A 20,482-nucleotide genomic window follows, 5' to 3' on the forward strand; every position below is an offset into this window, starting at 1 on the left:
TTGCCTGGGTCCGTTGTACCTTGGGGAGACTTCTCATGGATTCTTGCATTTTGGGGGCATTTCGTATTATATAATGCTGCTGGAATTAATATTTTGAAAGAGGAATCACGTGTACATAACTATGCATTCACATAATTTCCTCTGAAGCCGTGCATGCAACATAGCTTTGTGACTTTCTCTTTGAGCACCAAAATCTCAGCTGATAAGTTTCCTCCTAGTTGCTGTTCCCATTCTTTTTTCTTGTTTATGAAAGTGTTTATATACAGCCATCTCATGAAATATAAGGGCAGGGAAGAAAAAAAAAAGTACAATAAAGCACAATTGAAAGCAGAATCTTTGAGATGACTGGCTAAATTTTAAGCAGCTGCATGGGCCTCCTGGAACAGTTCTAGAGAACTGGGCAGAAAAGCAGTGGTCTGGCTCTGATCCTTGTCTTTTAGGAAAGGGAGAGCAGTTTCCCTTTTACATGGGTCTACTTCACCCATTTCACTGATTCACACTGGAGGCTGTGTGTTGGTTGGGGAGAGCTCAGGGATGAAACCTACTCTCTGGGGAGTCAATATACCCCAACTGAGATGTTCTAAAAAGAGATGGATTTGACAGGGACTCTGATTTAGTGAAAGCAAGCTGCTGTACGAGAGTTCAAACCAAGGATGGTATTCTGTAGTCATACTTTGTGTGTTTTTCCTTCAGTGGAAAATGGTGGTGTGAATAGCTTTTTTCAGAAGCCTGACATGTATCAAGATAAAAGGTTGTATTCAGTGTAGCATCAAGCAGTTTGCTGTGTCAGCATAATAATTTATTATTGTGCAATGGAACAGTCTTCCCCCCCATGTGGACCCTTAACCTGTTCTAGGGTTTCCCCCCAAGCCTCTAGTGTAAATTTGGAGATGGTGCAGGGCATATGCAGGATGGGAAAATCCTGTTGCGCTATTGCTAATCCATGCACTAGTGCAACTACTTAGTTAAATACTGCCCACAGGTAGTTATTGTTAAATTTGAGGTTTCACTATGTTGGGGTTTGACGCCAATGCCATTGTAATGATCTCTTTTAAAACAAAAAATTAAATACCTACTTGAACTATGTGATCATGAGAATTATGACAGTGCATAACAAGATGGGAAGATTATAAGAATTTATTTTGTCCCACAGCTGGACTTTTTTGAAATCAGGTTTTTCATGTGAACAAAATTCTACCATGTTACTGCACCAGACATAATTTGTGTGCTCTGTTGGACAGCTGCATCTGATGCATTTTCCTTTATTTGGGGGGGGGGGGAGAGTTAGAAAGGGAATGTGAGATTTTGGAATCAAATAAGGCACAACACATTTTAAGCCAGTCTGCTGGGGTCTCTGTGATGGAATGAATGTCTAAGTCTGCTGGCTGAAATGACTTTGGATCACAATTTTAAAGGCTTAGGTGAATATACTAAATCATTTGAGCTACTCCTTGATCATTGCATAAGCTTATCTTCTTGTGCGGATTCAAACACAAGCAACAGCTCCCTTTTACTACTGCATTGGTCTTTCCGAAGTATAGTGTCAATAGATGTGTGAAACAGTCCCTGGATAGGGTTGTACTTCTCTTAGAACAAGTGAGCAGCATACAGGTGCATTCAGACATTGAAGACAGATGGCCAGTTGCAGCGTCTGCCTGGATGCTAGTGGGGGGCCAGAAAGTCACAAACATAACTCCAGTTTTGTGCCGGTGACACTGGCTTACCAGTGAGCGTCTGTGCCCAGCTCAGAGTGCTTGTCTTTAATCTTTAAATCCCTAAGGGCCTTGTGAGCAGCTTAACTGATGGACCATCTTTGCCCATATGCTAAGGTCTGCTTCGGGGGTGTTTCGCAGGTGCCTGCCATCACGTTCTGTTAGGTTGAGAAATGGGGCCAATTACTTATGGTCCTAGAACTGTGGAACTCCCTGCTTTTGACTTGTGTATCTGTAACAGCGTGCAGGCAAACAATGGTGACCTTTCTCTTTAACTGAGATTACAATTCACTTGGGTGTTTACAGAGCAATTTCTTACGAGTACTCTGTGTTCTTGCTGATGTAATTATCATGCTCGTATCTTGCTTTGCTCTTGTTTGCGTAGCGTAGCCCTAAGAAAAAATACTTGGAAATAAATGCGAGAGAATATGGCTGCGCTTTGAGTACTATGCTTTCCCCCCACTTCTGCAGGATATAATTCCAGTTCACTATCATCTGATCCCATCACCAATAAAAAGTAAGAATGGCAACAAGGAGAAGGAGAAAGAGCCTGAAAAGGAAAAAGACGCAAAGGATGAATTTGCTGAAGCTTTAAGAGACCTGAAGATACAGTGGATGACTAAGTAAGTTTCTGTTATTCTCCTAGTGTCAAATTGCATCCTTCAAAGAAAGGATTTATTAATGAAGTTTATGTCCCTTTTCCATGGTCTGCTACCCAGGGACTGCTCAGTCAGCAGCTTCATTCATACTTTTTTCTCTTTAGGCTCGAGACCAGTGACATGTATAATGAATTGAAAGAGGCCTTCCCTAATCATCTGCCCTTGTATGTTGCAAGACTTCATCAGCTGGATTCTGAAAAGGTGAGAAGCATTTAAAAGAAACACCAAAATTGCACTTGGCAGTTTTAAGTCTGCTTTCGGCCACTTATTTGTACTTCACGTATCTTAAGCTTTGAATTCAGTGCTCTGGACAGCTGGGAATAGTGAACCCTCGTACCTACGGGGCCACCTCTCCTGGTATGCCCCACGGAGGACCTTAAGGTCCATAAATAACAGCACTTTGGAGGTCCTGAGCCTTAAGGAGGTTAGATTGGTCTCAACTAGGGCCAGTGCCTTTTCAGCACTGGCCCCGACTTGGTGGAACGCTCTGTCACAAGAGACCAGGGCCCTGCGGGATTTGACATCTTTCTGCTGGGCCTGCAAGATGGAGCTGTTCTGCCTGGCCTTCAGCTTAGACTCACTCTGACCCCTTATATGGGATTTGGCATATAAATTTTCCCTTGGCTTTTTTGCTGGCCCATGTAGGACCAGCATGGATAGGTGGCTTGGGTGAATATCTGATTATTCCTCCCTTTATGGTCTTGATTTATGGGCTACGCTAAAATGAGGCTGCATTTCAAGCTGTATTTTAAGCCGTATTTTAATTAACTGTGTTTGGGTTTTTTCTATTACGTTTTATTGTAATTTATATTTGGTGTTAGCTGCCCTGAGCCCATCCCTGGCCGGAGAAGGAGGGGTATAAATAAAAATTTGTTATTATTATAACTTAAATTTTGTTCAGGGAATTGGTACTTATACAGATCAGTGCTTTGGTGAGGTTGACGCATAAGAGCAGGAGTTGGAGATCAGAAATTGGCAGTACTGAGAAACAAGCAGCAGAACGTTTTAGTCTTCCGGAATATTCTGTGACTGGTTTTAAGGTGGTCACCCTTGAATAAAGGTACTCCAAAAGAAAATTCCAGTGTGAAGCAACTAAAGCAAAATAGATTGGGCGTTTCAGTTCTGCCACATGTACCTCAAGCCTCAATCATACAGTTTTATCATGCTACATGTGTTAAATTAGCTTTTCAATACCTGGATGTTTATAATTGCCCTGTTATGCTTCTTGGTAATCATCTGTTTGGTAATCCTCTTGCATTTTCCTCCCCTCATACTTCGTTCCCACTAAATTCACCACCATATATATGTACATAACATGGGGCGTAATGGTTGGAGTGTTGGGCTAGGACCTGGGAAAGCAGGGTTTGAATCCCCACTCAGCTATGAAGCTCACTGAGTGACTTTGGACCAGTCACCATCTCTTGGCTTAACCTACCTCACAGGATTGTTATGAGGACTAAATTAGGAGGGGGAGAATCCTGTACATCACCTTGAGATCCTTGGAAGATAAAGGTGGTATAGGGTAAAGGGACCCCTGACCATTAGGTCCAGTCGTGACCGACTCTGGGGTTGCGGCGCTCATCTCTCTTTATTGGCCAAGGGAGCCGGCGTACAGCTTCCGGGTCATGTGGCCAGCATGACTGAGCCGCTTCTGGCGAACCAGAGCAGCGTATGGAAATGCCATTTACCTTCCTGCCAGAGCGGTACCTATTTATCTACTTGCACTTTGACGTGCTTTTGAATTGCTGGGTTGGCAGGAGCAGGTACTGAGCAACGGGAGCTCACCCCGTCACAGGGATTCGAACCGCTGGCCTTCTGATCGTCAAGTCCTAGGCTCTGTGGTTTAACCCACAGCGCCACCTGCGTCCCTTTAAAGGTGGTATATAAATGTAATAAATAATAAGTTTCCCAATTTAGGATTGCCTTTCCTTCATTTGTTGAAGTTGTCCACAAAAGCCTATGCCATAGTAAGCCTGTTAGTCTTTAAAGTGGCCCAAGATTCTTAAGGAGTGTTGATCTTTAATACAGCGTTACATAAACCTCCTTGGCCTTTCCCTCCAATGCTGCTGAAAACTAGTAACCACCAGCAATATTTTATTATTGCAGCAAGAACTTAAACTGGTAAATCATAGAAACATATTCTTCTTTTAGGGCTTTGTCCCCCCCCCCCCAATATTGTGCATCATGATTCCTGATCTTATGTTATTGGGTCCATGACAGAGATATTGAATGACTGTGCATGTTAGCATTAATGTCTCTTTATGCATGAGTAATAATGCAATGTGCTTTGTTTGTTTCCACTAGGAAAGAATGAAAAGGTTGAACGACATTATTGAGGCAGCTAATACTGTTATCTCACATATTGATCAAACAGCCCTCGCCATTTATCTCGCTATGAAGACAGATCCCAGACCTGATGCTGCTACTATAAAAAAGTACCTAACCAGTAAATACTTTTTCCTTGCATCTTATTTCTGCAACTTGGCCTAAGGCTGTCCCCACTTCATAGCTTAAAAGATTACGTTACTCTAAATATGAAATTATTTTAAAGATCAATTCCGTGATCCTGATAGGACAACAGTGGCCACCAACCAACATAATGTCCATTTGTTGCAGTGAGCCTTAATGTGTTGAACATTTTGTGTTGGATCGTAGCCAGTGACAATTAGAAGCAGCTTTGAATTGAAGCTTCTTCTGTCCTAAATTTTCGGATGAAATAGATGGTAGTGGCTGGGATTTTTATTATGGATGTTGTAAGTGGTTAGAGACCATGATCTGCATGAGCAATCAGGCAAGAGTCTTACGTTCAGAATTGAAATCCACAGGTTTTCTAAGCAGCATCTTGTGAAGTATTATTCAATACAGAACACTGAAATGTTCAGAATAATTACTGGACTGAGTTAAGACCAGAAATCTTGCATTGGGAATACATTATAACTCAGCCTCCCCCACCCCCTCCAGATGTTTTAGATCACAACATTTGTTTTGCTAGTAAGAATATTGCATAATGCAACACATCCTCTTATTTAAAGCTTTTGATAGTCCTATATATTAATTGAAAACCTTTGACATCAGTTATATTTCACCATCTTTTTGAAACATGTCTTAAGTATCAACTTCTTAAATAACTATATGAATTACCTTTAAAGATTCCAACACCAAACATTTAAATGAATTATATAAATGGGTAGAAATTCAGTTCCCTTAGAGCAGCAAGCGATCTGACCTTAAATCTGTTGTTCCATATATGAATGAGATTGTCGGGTTCCATTTATTCATTTACTCCCTTATTATTTTAAGTCATCCCTGTCAACTGCCAAATTTCCAGCCGTTCCCATATCTTTCTAATTTTTTCCATTCTCAGAACTTGGCTCATTTTTGCAAAAGCATGTGTACTTGAAAGCAAACTGCAAGCATTTTTACATGAGTTGTGTACCAGGCAAGGCAGAGAGATTACCAGGCTCTGGGATGCTCTCAAGGGACCTTGCGTGGCCATCTGAGTTTCCATGAGATCTCACGAAAGTGTCCCAGAACCCAGTAAGCCAGTTGGAAAGCTTAAAAGTTCTTACTACTCCTTTGCAAAAGGAGCTTTTAAGCTTCTCCACCTTCCATGCATTTCATTCGCGCAATTTCAACTTCGTAAAGCTGAAATCACACATGCCAGATGTCAATGGGATAAGTAACAATGCAACCTTTAGAAGTCATCTGAAGTCAGCCCTGTATAGTGAAGTTTTTTTTAATGTTTGAAGTTTTATTATGGTTTTCGTATATGCTGGAAGCCTCCCAAGGTTGCTGGGACAACCCAGTCAGATGGGCAAGGTACAAATAATAAAATTATTATTATTAAGCTAAATTCACATAAGTTGTGATTGTACTGTAGCAGATTAATTCTGTGCTCATTATGTATGCCCAAATAGGAACACTGTGTATTTTAAATAACTGAATTATTATTTCGACTGCGTCAGACCAACATGGCTACCTACCTGAATCTTGAATTATTATTATTATTATTATTATTATTATTATTTAACTATACAGCCTTTAGAAGGCATGTGAAGGCAGCCCTGTATAGGGAAGTTTTTTTAATGCTTTATTTTGCTTTCATATATGTTGAAAAGTGGCTGGGGCAACAGATGGATGGGGCACACAAAATGTAATAATAATAATAATAGTAAATAATTGAATTTATATACTGCCCTATACCTGCAGGTCTCAGGAAATAAAATCAAAATATAAAATCACAAAATGCATAATCAAAATAAAATCAACTATTGCTTTTATTTATTTAGGGTACTTATGTCTTCCTTGCAACTTAGCAGTTTGTGTTCCTGTTGTCTAAATATAATAGATAGTTGAGTTTTGACATGTATATAAAATAACCAGTTGAAGAAATATTTGGGAGTAATGGGGATGGGACCCTAACCTATTATAAATGATTTATTATTCAGTTTGTGCACCTCAGGACTCTCTTTTTATAGAAAAAATAAGGGCATGCTTCACTGCCAATGCTGTCATCCTCTTGTGTGCTTCCCATTTAGTGAGATGGACAAGCAGAAATCTACGTTAGTAGATGCTCTCTGTCGGAAAGGAAGTGCGTTATCTGACCAAATCCTGCAGTTTCAGGCCCAAGAAGGGGCTGCGTCGGGCGATGCAGAATCTAAAGATGACCAGCAGGAGGGTGGCTTGGATGCTCTGGCAGAAACTTTCTGGGAAATAACCAAATGGACTGACCTGTTCGACACCAAGGTATATGGAAGTGGGGGAGCAAAATTAGATTCCTATAACGGAAGGAGGGAATCCTTCATATGCTGCTTATACAGACTGGTTTTCTATGTAGTCTCAACTTTAGCCTTTGGTAAAACGTTGGGTTTTTTCTTATTATTTTGGCCATCTAAACTGTGTATTCCTACACAGCAGAGAATGCCAACACAATAACGGAAATCTTTCATTATTGGTTTTAATCCAGATTTGTAGGTTTGCAGCCATTCGCCACAGCCAACTTCGTGGGGTTTGTTTGTTTTTTTGACAAAAGCCTTACAATTTTTCATACTGTAAATAACAAAAGCATACAATCAAATTTGCAGAAAAATAGTTTTTAAAATCAAGAATGTTTTCATAAGTGTAAGCATCGTCTTGCTACATCAGGCCAGAAATGGTTTTGTTCAGCCTTCCACTTTCAAGCTTCGCCATCCAGGCAATGATGATTCCCCTCTTGGCTCTCCCACCTCTGTGTTTGGATTTGATATCCCGCTTTATCATACCCAAAGGAGTCTCAAAGGGGCTAACATTCTGCTTTCCCTTCCTCCCCCACAACAAACACTCTGTGAGGTGAGTGGGACTGAGAGACTTCAAAGAACTGTGACTAGCCCAAGGTCACCCAGCATGTGGAGGAGCGGAGACGCGAACCCGGTTCACCAGATTACGAGTCTACCACTCTTAACCACTACACCACACTGGCTGGTCCCCTAATTCTTTGGGCCTGTTGCAACCTTCACCAACCCAGTGAATCATGCAGCTGCTGGGAGTTGTAGCCCAAAGCATCGGGAGAGCAAAGGGTTGGAAACACTGCTTTCCTGTAAATAAGCTTAAGTTAAGCACATGTAGCTGAAATAGTGTTGCCTTGTTTCCCTGGTGTTGAATTTGAAATGGTAAGCTCTTCAGGGCCAGGGACCTTTCCTCTTGCATACTCTGCAAAGTGCCTGATGGTACAATATAAAATAACTTCTCTTCTTACAAATATTTAATTTTGGAGGGATCCAACAGCCTCCCACTAACTTTTGCTTTAGCAGCATTAAGGACTGGTTGTTAGGGCAACTTCAGCCACCTAGATGCAAAAGGGTCTTGTGCTTCCCCACACCTCTTGCACTGCTGGTGTCAAGTCTGAAATAGAACCGGGACTGGTAAATTTTGGAGACTGAGATGTTTTCCTGGCTTACAAATCTCACCTATTTTTCACCCTGTGTAGGTTTTACCATTTGCCTATAAGCACGCCCTGGTAAATAAAATGTACGGCCGAGGTCTCAAATTTGCAACAAAGCTTGCGGAAGAGAAACCTACCAAAGAAAACTTGAAGAATTGCATACTGGTAAGCAATCTTGATTATTACCTCGGCTAACTCAAGGCTGCATGCAAGGTTCGTTGGTATTTTTGGAAGTTTATGAAAAGGTTACAGCTCCCCCCAAAAAGGTAGAGAATCAGGTGTGTGCGTATGTAATTTCCCCCCTTGGCTACTTAATAGAATGCAATTTTTTAAAAAGTCTACATTTTTAGTGGACTTTGTTTAATAGTGGAAGATGTAAAAGTGTACTTTAATTTTTTTTCTTCTTTAGCTCATGAAATCACTTGGATGGACACACTGTGCATCTTTCACTGAAAACTGGCTTCCCGTGATGTATCCACCCGATTATTGTGTGTTTTGAAATTGCTGCCATTGTAAATCTGAGATGTTCTTACGTTGTTTGGATATAAAGATACATTATATTACTGGAATGCATGTTTTCATCCATTATTGAATGCTTATATCGTGTGTTATTAATCAGAGGACAAGGGGGTTGTGTGAGGGTTCGGCTCCTGACATCAAGGAGCCTGTTTAGGCTTAGATATTTAATTTCTGGGCGTAACTCTTAGTTGCCCTAGAAATAAAAACATACGAACAAAATGTTTTGCATACATCGCATTGCTGGCAATGGGTGTTCCGAAATAGCCAGCTCCAAGGATTATTAGGAAATGAAGATGGGAAGGTTTCTTGCATGTGTATGTGGTTCTTAACTGTTTGTAATTTTAACCACAAGCCTGTACAAGCGGTTCTTTTTACAATGAGCAGGGTTTTAACATTGATGTTTTCAATTGTATGAAGGCCTTAAAAAAAACAAAAAAACTCCTTCGGAGTAGCTAAAACCTTATTTATTAGACTTAACAGTAATGGAACTTAATTGCCAGTATCACTTGCAAGAGTTTACATTTTGAATTTTTTTTAAAATTAAAAAAACTTTCACACTCACTGCAAATGTATTTTGAATTGCTGGTGCAAAAGGTGCTCTTGAATATCTTCAACTCGGAGATGCTCTCAAATATCCATGTGTTGCAGAGTATCGGATAAACTGATACATGTATAAACAGTCAGTTAACACTTAAAATCAGGTATTGTAAAACTTATACATACAGATATGTTAATAATGTTTTGGGGGGGAAATGTAAAACTGCTAAATGTGCAAATTTCAAGATCAAAAACGTGCGCACTCTCATACTTTTAATTTTGTTAATAATAAAAACAATTAAACAAAGCTGAGATCTGTCCTAATTTTTTCAAGAGTACCTAAAGGGAGGCATTAGGAAATCAATGCTGTTTTCAGTGCTGATGGAGGGAGGACACACAATCTAGTCTATATGACTTCATGGAGGCCAAGTAAAAAGTTACATTTCAGCATTGTAGCAAATATTGGTCACAGCGTATATTATATATGCCTGTTATTGAGACGACAATTTGGCACTGATTATAGAACCAGAGGACTTTTAAAAGGATTCTCTAAAGCTATAGCATAGTAGCCCCATTACCTAGAATTGGTTTATCCTTGTAGAAGCACAACCCTAAATTTTAATCTGAAATGCTGTCGTTCATTAGTTAAAGGCAACTCCAGTTGCAGACGACTCTGGGGTTGCAGCGCTCATCTTGCTTATTCATGTTTTCTGTAGTCACATGGGACTTACAGAGTAAAATGGTCCTCTCTCCTTTCTGTTTCTAGCAACAGGATGTGGGGTTAAGCTTTCAAGTCCAATTAAATCAAATTAAATTTATGGAAAAACCCAGGGCATAACATCATGGGTAGCTCCAAAAGGATGCAGTTTGGTGGTGGCCGAACATGTTCTGTTAATCATCTGGGGCAATAGTTGCGTAAGGAGCAGGAGAGCATTTACTAAAATCCACTTATTTGACCCCCGTTGCATACGGTCCTGCTTTTTGGGATTACCCATTATTGAGAAATAGAACCCCAAAGCCAACTTGAATGCGCCAGGCTGTTGTGAAGAAGAGGCTAATTAACATCTTTTAAAAACTACTGCTTTGTAAACTTTTACGCTGCCTCTGTTCTAGATTCTGGCACTCTTTCGGATCTTAATTTTCCCTTACTGTGCCTTTGAACAACTTGACATTTGACTCTGGAAATTCTGCTAGCTGCGTGATATTGAGAATGTGGCCAACTCTCTCCAAAAAATCGTAATCTGTGCTGAATCTGAATTTGTTTGCCCATAACAAGATTGTCCCAGGCTGGCAAAAGTAGCCTATGGTGACTAACAGAGCTTCAAGAGCTGTGTGGTGGTACACAAGATCAGTAGCCACAATAAAATCATAGTGATGGGTTGATTTGGGGAAGTCTGCGTGGAGATTCTCTCCCCAAACCAGCTTTCTCACTTCGGGCTTGTGAACGTTCAGGTTGCGTGTGTTTCTTGAAATATTGAACTCCATATTTTCAAGGACCTCGGGCAAGTCAGTAGCTGTCACAAAAGCACCTGAAAGAGAATAAAAATAATTAGTCTTCCTTGATAACCTGAAGAAAGGCAAGACAGTTCTCTGTTTACATTTTTGCTGTTCAGTGATGTAATCATTACTGACTCGCTCGGCTTTCTGTCCTCTGCAGGAACAAGCAGTCATTGCAGTCTCTGGATAAAACTGCAGGACACCCTCTGGCTAGAACAAATCATAGAGATCCCAAGGCTAGCACCGTAATCCATTTCCTGCACTGGCACATTTTCAAGGAGAATTTACTTGAAAAGACGAGCTGGAAGTTTTGTATCTGTAGAACATTTTTGAAAGGTTCTTTTTCAGACTAGCAAAGTCATTTGGGCAACAACACCTACAGGTTAATAAATGGAGCAATTCTTTTTTGGGAGATCAAAGCCTGTTTTAGACTGTCTCCTACTGCACTTGGCTATATTCATTGCCAGATAAATGAAGTTAAGGCACAAAACAAATAGATTTCAGAATGCTTTTTGTAATTACAGTTACTCACAAATTAAGCTGTTAGCCCATTTTAGGCTTCGTATGGCATCCTGTGTCTAAGAAGGAGGTTGTGGGTAGACAGCATTGTCAAAATGCTATTCAAATGTTTGGGACTCAAGAGAGTACTGGGTAAAGTGAATAGGTAGGAACTGCGTGTAAAATGTGCAGCAAGAAGCAAAACACACACACACACACACAAATGCTCTTTAACAAATTACCAACCTAGTATACTTGCCACAATGGACACCAGGCCTGTCCCAGCTCCCAGTTCAAGTAACTTCTTGTCTCGGAGACTGATTTCCTGCTGATTTGATTCCAAGTACTGACACAGAGCAAGTGCCTAAAAAAATTAAATTTGTCTTCAGAATTTGGGAGGTGCTAATGTTTAGAACCTAATCTAGCTGCAATAGTGTGTGTGCATGTACATCCCATGATTTCAGCATGCGAAATCACCGACAATGCCCTCTGTGTAGTAAGTTCAATGCAAGCTCAGTCCCAAAGCAAATGATGAAAGGAGGAAGGCTGAGTTGTGATGGATTAATCCCTTCAGCCTCCCCAGTGCTTTTTCCTCCATACTGCGCCCAGTACTAAGGTTTCAGGCAATGTATCGATACATCGCCCAGGCTATTTAAAGTCACAAGAGCAGTTTTGGAATTTCCGATCACCCACCCTGGTTTCAGTGATACATGCCAGATCAGCCTCCTCATCCATAATCAGATCATGGATGAGGGACATCTGCAGGTGAGGCAGTGGAAGTGCTGGACCGGTGCCCTGCCTTGGTAATGGACTGGATGAGAGCCAGCAAACTGAAACTCAATCCAGATAAAACGAAGGCACTGTTGGTGGTTCCCTAGACCAGATGGGTGGGAGATCACCTGCTCTTGGTGGGGTTACACATTTACCTGTCAGGGAGATATAAATAGTGGGGGGAAGGAAGTGGCACTCCCGGGAGCTGCATGGCGAGAGATCATCGGGGCAGTTCCAGGGAGGCTCTGCGGTTCCCTGCTATGTGGCGACAAGGCTAATACACGCTGCACTCCCAGGCCCCACAGAAGGGCAGAAGCTGTGCACAGTGAGGCTAATTGTCTCCATGGCCCACAACAGACTTCTTCTCCTCCTCCTTTCTGGCAAGGTAATACACCTCCATATCAAAAGTTTTTTTAAAAAATGGTAAACGACCCCTGACTGTTAAATCCAGTTGCGAACGACTCGGGGGCTGTGGCGCTCATCTCGCTTTACTGGCCGAGGGAGCCGACGTTTGTCCGCAGACAGTTTTTCCAGGTCATGTGGCCAGCATGACTAAGCCGCTTCTGGTGAACCAGAGCAGCACACGGAAACGCCGTTTACCTTCCCGCTGGTGTGGTACCTATTTATCTACTTGCACTTTGACGTGCTTTCGAACTGCTAGGTTGGCAGGGTTTAGCTGGCGGTATATTATGATTTTGGAAAGCAGATATCGCCCAGCCTTATTCAATACTAATGTAGCATTGATTAACCATGTAGTGGTATCACAGCTGCGGACGTGTAAACCTATAGATTCAATGAATCCATTTAATCTATCCTGGACTGTAGGGAGGTTAGGAACTCAGTCTTATCTTGCTCAGTGGGTTAACTACATATCCAGGATCGGGTGCGCAATGAACTCTCTGCTCTTTATGGGCACAGGGTTGACTTTTACCCCCATAAATCTGCGGAGACCTTAGGCCATAAACAACACTAGCAAAGGAAAAGCAGTGGCTCCCTGCAACTGCAGGGCTTGGCTGACATAGCCTTCTGATGTCCCTTTCCAGCTCTTAAGATCCTAAAACAAGGTATCAAGGAAAGCGAGACGCTTCATTATCTTATACTCGTGAGGTGTTATTTCCCTGTGTGAAACTTACGCCAGGCCATACTACGGCTCCGAAGTTTTCGATGGACTCTTGAATGGTGATCTGGTGGCCAGCATAGCAGTAGTGTTCTTTGTCAAAATAGGGAGAGGCCTTAGGAACCCATTTCTGTAATATTTTGAACACGCGGGGTAGCCCTGCGGGGAGAGAGGTCAACAATAGTCATCTGTGAACGTAAGAGGGTGCAGGAATTTAAACAAAATGGGCTGTGCTTTGTTGCGGGTGCTTAGAAAGCCAATCTTGGTAAAAAGTCTCACAAAGATCTGCAAATCTTGGCGTGCCTATACAGTTCCCTGCAATACACTGACACAAAAATATGTTTATGTAGACTCATTTCAAAGCTGGCATCTTACAGTAGCCACTTCTGCATTGCCAAATATAATGAAATGCATCTGTCAGGGGCTCAGGAGCAGAGGCACAAGAAAGGGAGGAAATGGAGAGCGAGGGGGAGGAATCCGAAGGAAACGTAAGCGATGACAGTGGTCCGAGGTCTCTGAGTCTTTCCAGCGAATCGAAAGATTCACAGAAAGGGGCTCCCATGGTCAGAGCAAGGGGGTGCCTAGGGGGACACCCCAGGAAGAAGGGGCCAGAGGGGACTCAGAGAGCAGCAGTTGGAAATCAGGACCAGCTTCCCCACCAGAGCGCAGTAGGGGGGAGGAGTCCCAGGTATCGGGATCAGGCTGCTCACCACCAGCGGGAGGAGATGAGTCAGGATTGGCCACGCCTCCATCGGAGAGCGGGGAAACGGTCAAGAGGAAGGTTGGAGGCTGGGCGCGCGCGCCAAGTTCAAATGTACAGGCGAGCGGCACAGTCGGTAGCCCGGATAGGGAGCCAGGTCCTAAAGCCCGCCGAAAGGAGGGACAGGAGTCAGGGGGGTCAGCGTCAGAAGAGTCCAGAAAGGAGGAGACCCAGGGGGGCAGAAGGACCCAGAGGAGAAAGGAGAGACGGAAGAGGTGGAGTAAGGCTAGAGTCTTAAATTGGTGTACAGGGGGTGGAGACTCAGACGGAGCTTCGCCGATCTAGGTTCTAAGATGTAGAGCTGTACGCTGCGGCTTGGAAATGGAAACTGAACTTCAATAAAGACTTTTGTACATTATTACTGACTAGCATTGGTCCTCTGTGAGCTGGGACCTAGAGGCAGCTCTGACAGCATCCTTATCAAAAGAGGGCATGGATTTGCATATGCTTATATGCAATATGCTTATATGCAAAGATTTGCTGTAAATGCAACCTTCCATAGACATCTGATGGCAGCCCTATATCGGGACCTTTTTAATGTGTGATGTTCCGTTATGTTGTTGTTGTGCTATTGTATATCATGTTGGAAGCTGCCCAGAGTGGCTGCGGCAACCCAGTCAGATGGGCAGGGTACAAAAAATTAACAACAAGTAATTTAAATACATCTCATCACAATTAGAAAGGTTCTGTCTGTAGACCCATCTGCCTATTCATTCTGCAACATAGGAGCTAACAGTTGACAAAGCCCTGCTCTTCCTTTTTGCCTTTTATTTATTTTAAAACTTGGTGTGGACAGTCCTTCAAACAAAGAACTCCTTCAAGTAGACCACTGTCTGAGATAGTCATCCTGGCATCACTTGGCAAATTCAGGCCAAAATCTGAGCATTGGCAAGCCTGGAAACTCAGAGGGTTCAAGGCAGGCTGCCCTCAAGCCCCCCTGATTTCCCTGAAAACCATTTAAATGATCTTAAATAAATTGATTCAGCTGTTCCTTACTTTCTAGCAGCATAAAACCCTTAATCGGCAATCCTACGCAGAATAACCACTGAATAAATGTGCGGAGGCTGGTGTCGTGAATTGCATTGTGCGTTACCACATACTCGTTGAAAACATAAAGGACAAGTGTTCCCAAAGACTCATTTTGCAGCAGGACAAAAACGACAACAGGGTTGCTTATTTAATACTTGGGAGCTGATGAGAGCAATTGATTTAGAAAAAAAAACTTGCGTAGTGTTGAGTGGGCGAAAGCGATACTGTCTTTAAAGGGAAACCTGAGTCAGATGCAAGGGAGCAGCCATTGTCTCCTTCCTCCAGGTGTTCCTCATCCTCCATCCTTCCTTGGTCTGCTTTAAGGAAGAACTGGTGCCGTGTAGAAATCATAGCAGGAATGCTGCAGAAGGAACCACAAAACAAACAAACCATGAGGTTTCTGATAGGGGGAGGATAATTGCCAACTTTTTTTCATTTTACCCTCTGAGGAAAAGAAGAAGTTCGAGTACCACAAATATGGCACATGCTACATTAAAACCAGAAACCAGAGTTAAGACCTTTCCGTCAGTGAAAATCTTCAGACAGTTGGTTTTTGTTTCTGACATTCGTATTTTGCTCCACCACCAAAGAGCTCAAAGAAGTTTGGGACTGCCTCCGACAGTGGAAGCCATATAGGCAACAGGTGCTGTCCAAAATATTTCACCCGCTCCCTAATAATGGTCCTTGCCACCACTTCACTTCCCAAAACTAGCTCTGTCGTTTCCAGAGCACGTAATTCAGGAAAATACCTGGAATGCCAGATTAGGGGGGTCTACTCAAACCAGCCACTTAGCAGCTGAAAGAAGCTTAGCATGTAGTTCACCTTCACCTGCAAAGCTGACAGAACACGGCCTTTCTGCACTTACCGTATTTATGACAGCCAATCCCCTGAACCTTAGTTTTTTATAGCGGCCACTAGGTGTCCTCAAAAGCTTATGTGACAATGGAAACAGATTACGTTGGAATCCTAACAAGGTCTACAGAAAAGTCAGTCCTATTGAAGCCAATGGAGCTTACTCCCAAGTAAGTGAGACTAGATTACGGTCTTTATTTTTAAGGTGCCACCGAAAACACTCTCTCTCTCTCTCTCTCTCTCTCTCTGTGTGTGTGTGTGTGTGTGAGAGAGAGAGAGAGAGAGAGAGAGAGGGAGGGAGGGAGGGAGAGAGAGAGAGAGAGTTTTGCTAGAAAAGACTGTAACAAGGCTACCCCTCTGGAATAATCATTCAAAGTTGTTTCCATGCCGTCTTATGTTCCATAATTGTTTAATCTCTATCCAGACTCGAACAGGTTTTTTAATTCCATGTGGGAGATGTATTGCCATTTGCAAGTGCAGTTTGTGATCTGTGAGTGAGTGTGGCATTCTGCTCGAGAGAGAACCTCGTGAAGTCAAGTCACTTTCAGCTAAAGTAGTAAGTGAAAAACACTTTGTTAAGGAGAAAAAAACACCTCCCTAAAGGATAAATGTGCCACTTGAGAAACCATCCTCTCAGGTTCCTGGGTTAGTAGCATGTCTGACAGAAAAGTGATGCGGAGCAAAGTTCACAGGGAGGATATTCTGCAGACGCCCCGTTGAAATGAATGGGAAATTTCAATGAGATTTACACAGACAGTCTCCTGTTCCATGAACTGTGCCCATAACTCACAGGCTCATCACATAACCCGGTCCTGACTTCACCTCCTCCTTTTTACCTCTCACTTTCTCTCTTGCATGCCTCATGTGTTCATGTGAGCTCTGCTTGCTTTGGAAGCTGTGCTTTCATAGCCCTGGGCCTGCCACAGAGTCCTCCATTCACCATAAATCTCCTGGTCCGTTCATTAGCCTTTCGGATTCTAAAATCTCCCTCTGAATTTAAGCTTGCCGCTATCGAGCGATATGTTCCTGGTCTCCCGCTACGTATCTTGCTTGACCTAACCACCACCTGTTGTGCCCCTTGTCGAAGATACATCGCACATATTAAAAATAAACATGAAGTTCAAAATGCCCATCCCTTTAAGTCTCAGCTCATTCACTGACCATCCCCACGAAAAGGCTAAGGTTACCATTTTACCTGGAAAGTTGTAATTAATCCGGACTCCGAGGATCCAATTCCTAAGCTGAGAGATTTTTCAACCAGCTCGGTGCCTTTTATAGCGAAGGTGTGCCAAGTGGGGGGTGGGTACTGGGGAAGGGGGCGGGCCCTAGACCATTTAGGGATAAAAACCTTTGAATGAAGAGAGTCCCTGTCATGGGTTGCATTCTCTGCATACAGGCTAGTGGAAGTAAACCGAGCCATCTTCATTGTGTTCTCTATGCTGAAGTAGTAAGTGACGATTATGATATGAACTTAACTGATATGACTTGCTATGTGCATGTTATGGGTATATTAAAATCAGTGGCACGTCTCCCAATAAACATCCCGGCGGAGAAACTACACCTTAATATCTATCGCAGAGCTGTATATTCCAGCATGCTATCGGCCACTGATAGATTCACCAGCTCCAATTCATAATTTTCAATGTATGGAGAGAAAACAGTTTCTCTCTAACATAAAAATATCCAAGGACAAGGAAGCAGATTTGACACCCGTTCATTCTAATAATGCAAGGTCAAATTAAACAGGGATCTATGTATCATAGATTTTTAGAGTCGGGAGGAATCTCAAATGTATTCTACTCTAACCCCCCAGTGGCCTGTGCAGAGATTGGCATGGGATCAATCATTCTCACGTTTCCATTCATCACTTCCCAGCTAGAATATGTTAACTGCAGAATAAAGTTTTTGATACAATTTGGAATTTTGTTGGGGAGAAACCACGTGCTTTTAACCTACTCCCTTTCTCCTCATGTCCTGGCACCAGTTGTTGTGCATTTCTTTCCCCAGCCAAGTCAGAGATTTCAGGACAGTAAAATTGAGTGTGTCTTGTTGACTGTATCTTTAAACTGAGCTAGCGTGCCATGAATTTCTAGCAATCTCTATTCTGGGCCAAAGAGACCGATTCTTCACCAAATTATTTACTAATTTGGGAATATTTTTTAAGGTGTTATCTGCATTAAGATGATTCATTTTCTGGTTTAACCATTTGTTTCTTGTTGTAATCAGGCTTTTTGTTGTTGTTGAATTGCTTGTTCAGATTTTAGTATTTTGGGTATTTGTTGCCAGTCCTTTAAAGAAAGAACATAGTACCTATCAATGGGAGTACGGTATGTAACGTACTCATTATGTATTATGTTCACAGTGTGCCATTCTTTCGCAGAATTCAAGGCATGCTGCAGATTGTTCTGAACAGCCTCCTACCTAGGCACAGAGTGGACCTGGACCTTACGCACAGCTCCAGCATTAGAGGCCTTCAGGGTTATCACCTGATGCCACTGGAACAAGAAATATTTGTACACAGAGAGTGTGCCCTGTTTTCTAGTACAGAGAGTAGCATTCCTAACGGGCTCTGTGTAATTCATTTACCACATCTTTTGAACGCACAGATTTCAGGGTAACTCCATGGGTCTGTCTGCCCGTGATGGATCTAGTCAAATTCTCCCAGAGGCAGCTGCCCACCACCAAGGAGTGCAGAGGCATACAGAGGAGATGGTGCTACAGCCCAAAGCAGCTATCCTGGGCACCCCCACAGACATGGACTAGCAAACAAAGGCAAAAGCAAAACTGCTTTGGATCTATGGGGAGGTGGCCCAGGCTCATTGCGGATTGGCTGGTGGGCTGAGACCATCAATGGTGCTTCGCCCCAGGCAAAATTCATCGCTAAACGCCTTTAGTTTTGGCACTGTCCCCCGGCAACTGACCTAACCAAGTGAGCAAGTGGATTACTGCTCCACCAACATTTTTGTTCCTTCTATGATAGCCCAAATAATCTATCTGCATTTTGTACAGTGATGGAGAACTGCACTAAAAAATGTGACATGAACAAATTGTTGATGTTAAGACATACAAACGTTTTACAATGAATACTCGTGGCCATGGGACCACCCCGCGAACCATCAGAGCAAACACTCAGCAAATGCTAGATATGGGTGTTGCCATTTTGAGGTGGGATTCAACTTCAGCCATGCAACAGCAAACTCTGGTGGTGTAATTGTGGTTAACTGGGAGGCCCTGTGCAACAAACCTGCTTCCCTAAAAGACCGGACTTTTCGCGATATGAGAAAATGCACTGGAACGTGTGGGATAACATTTCTTTGCGCAATGTCATACAAACTTCCCACAAACAGATTGGCACAGATGCTCGTTAAATACTCCACATTGCCTAATCTCCCAGCAAACAAATCGGGATGAATGCTCAATAAACAGGATGTCTGAAATTGCCCACAATTTAACATCTGAGAAGGCTTTGTGTGAAAAAGTAAGAACATCATCTGCTTAACAGGCAACACTTTTGCTGCTGCTGCTGCTGCTGCTGCTGCTGCTGCTGCTGCTGCTGCTGCTGCTGCTTCAGCTAAGTGACTCCTTTCTCGGCCCAGCAAGCAGAGACTACTGAACCCCACTTCCCTGCCACAGCGATTGCTCTTGAATTGATATCATAGCCATAGAGTGGGTTTGGTTGTTTTTGCTATCTCATTGGCCAGGTAGGAAAGTCTGCCTACCATCTGAGTCTTGACTTGTCAATCTTCCTTCCTCTTAATCTCTGCCTTCTGGTGCTAGTTTCATGATTTTTCATGGTAGGCAGATTCCAAATAATATCTCCTGTACATTTGAGAAGTAATTTCTGTAATAAATTTAAGCATTGTTTGGGGAAGGGGCAAGCAGGAAGATTTAGCAGGACAGGTCTCCCAGCTCCTCTCTGCCCAACCTGACTCTCATGTCCAAACCTCTTGAGTAGAGATTGCTCTTGAATTCACCCAAAAAGTGCAATTCTGAAGTGGCCTCTTCCTTCTGCTCTGAAGAATAGATTGTGTTTGTACCTGCAGCTAGGCAACAGCTCGCAGATCCCTTTTACATCCCATGCGATCAATGTGTATCCGTAAGCAACTCTAGTTTTTGGACTCTGCACCAAACTCACAGTGGGAATAATGTAACTCCATGCAAAATTCTGCGTTGTCTAGCAGTCTAACTCCATTGATCTTCCAAAGATCAACACATATAAACCAGATCTCAATGTGCCAAGAGACTAGATGTACCACTAAAAGGTAAATGAGTAGCTCCAGAAATTCATCTAAGGCAGGCATGGCCAAACTTGGCCATCCAGCTGTTTTGGGACTACAGTTCCCATCATCCCTAACCACTGGTCTTGTGAGCTAGGGATGATGGGAGTTGTAGTCCCAAAACAGCTAGAGGGCCAAGTTTGACCATGCCTGATCTCAGGGGTGCAGGGCTTTCTTCCTCTGCAACCTAGAAAGGAAGCAAGGCTCCTGTCGCACTACTAGCCTGGGGTAATCCATCCATCCCTTACCTAAAGTAAAGGGACCCCTGACCATTAGGTCCAGTCATGGCCGACACTGGGGTTGCAGCGCTCATCTTGCTTTATTAGCCGAGGG

At 42.8% G+C, this 20,482-nt stretch overlaps 3 protein-coding genes across 9 annotated transcripts in view; 2 read left to right on the forward strand and 1 right to left on the reverse strand.

Annotated features, from left to right (window-relative positions):
* Positions 1-9,654, forward strand: part of TPP2 (tripeptidyl peptidase 2) — a 41,619-nt gene extending 31,965 nt beyond the window's left edge. For 2 of the 3 annotated variants that reach the window (XM_081908144.1, XM_081908145.1), the window contains 6 exons: positions 2,184-2,335; positions 2,476-2,572; positions 4,676-4,806; positions 6,910-7,117; positions 8,337-8,456; positions 8,701-9,654. In XM_081908144.1, coding sequence (XP_081764270.1) covers positions 2,184-2,335; positions 2,476-2,572; positions 4,676-4,806; positions 6,910-7,117; positions 8,337-8,456; positions 8,701-8,790 — 798 coding nt within the window. In that variant the 3' untranslated portion in view covers positions 8,791-9,654. Of the gene's footprint in view, positions 1-2,183; positions 2,336-2,475; positions 2,573-4,675; positions 4,818-6,909; positions 7,118-8,336; positions 8,457-8,700 lie in introns of those variants that run through there. The other variant, XM_081908146.1, reaches the window with a different exon arrangement.
* METTL21C (methyltransferase 21C, AARS1 lysine) lies at positions 9,253-17,158 on the reverse strand. 5 transcript variants are annotated; one of them, XM_081908274.1, is made up of 7 exons: positions 17,068-17,158; positions 15,262-15,380; positions 13,247-13,389; positions 11,589-11,706; positions 10,980-11,054; positions 10,779-10,876; positions 9,253-9,471 (listed from the first exon to the last, which is right to left on the reverse strand). In XM_081908274.1, the coding sequence occupies exons 2-7, from the start codon at positions 15,368-15,370 to the stop codon at positions 9,421-9,423; spliced, it is 594 nt and encodes a 197-aa protein (XP_081764400.1). In that variant the 5' UTR covers positions 15,371-15,380; positions 17,068-17,158; the 3' UTR covers positions 9,253-9,420. The 5 variants fall into 5 exon arrangements, with proteins under 5 accessions (XP_081764400.1, XP_081764401.1, XP_081764397.1 ...); XM_081908275.1 differs by lacking the exon at positions 10,980-11,054; XM_081908271.1 differs by lacking the exon at positions 9,253-9,471 and having other exon boundaries at positions 10,058-10,876.
* A 109-nt stretch (positions 17,159-17,267) lies between these two features.
* Positions 17,268-20,482, forward strand: part of TEX30 (testis expressed 30) — a 39,465-nt gene continuing 36,250 nt past the window's right edge. The window contains exon 1 of the mRNA XM_081908306.1: positions 17,268-17,319. The gene's annotated coding sequence lies outside the window, so the exon portion shown is untranslated. The remainder of the gene's footprint in view (positions 17,320-20,482) is intronic.

This window comes from Podarcis melisellensis (assembly GCF_964234715.1).
Source record: "Podarcis melisellensis genome assembly, chromosome: 4".
In the NCBI taxonomy this organism is placed as follows: domain Eukaryota; kingdom Metazoa; phylum Chordata; class Lepidosauria; order Squamata; family Lacertidae; genus Podarcis; species Podarcis melisellensis.

What these genes read in the sequence shown, in the direction of transcription:
- METTL21C (XM_081908271.1), bottom strand. Translation starts at nt 15,370, where the DNA reads ATGATTTCTACACGGCACCAGTTCTTCCTTAAAGCAGACCAAGGAAGG. An exon ending in GAGCCGTAGTATGGCCTGGC is followed by an intron (nt 11,707 to 13,246) that starts GTAAGTTTCACA and finishes TAATTTTTTTAG; the next exon opens with GCACTTGCTCTGTGTCAGTA. An exon ending in GAGGACAGAAAGCCGAGCGA is followed by an intron (nt 10,877 to 10,979) that starts GTCAGTAATGAT and finishes ATTCTCTTTCAG; the next exon opens with GTGCTTTTGTGACAGCTACT.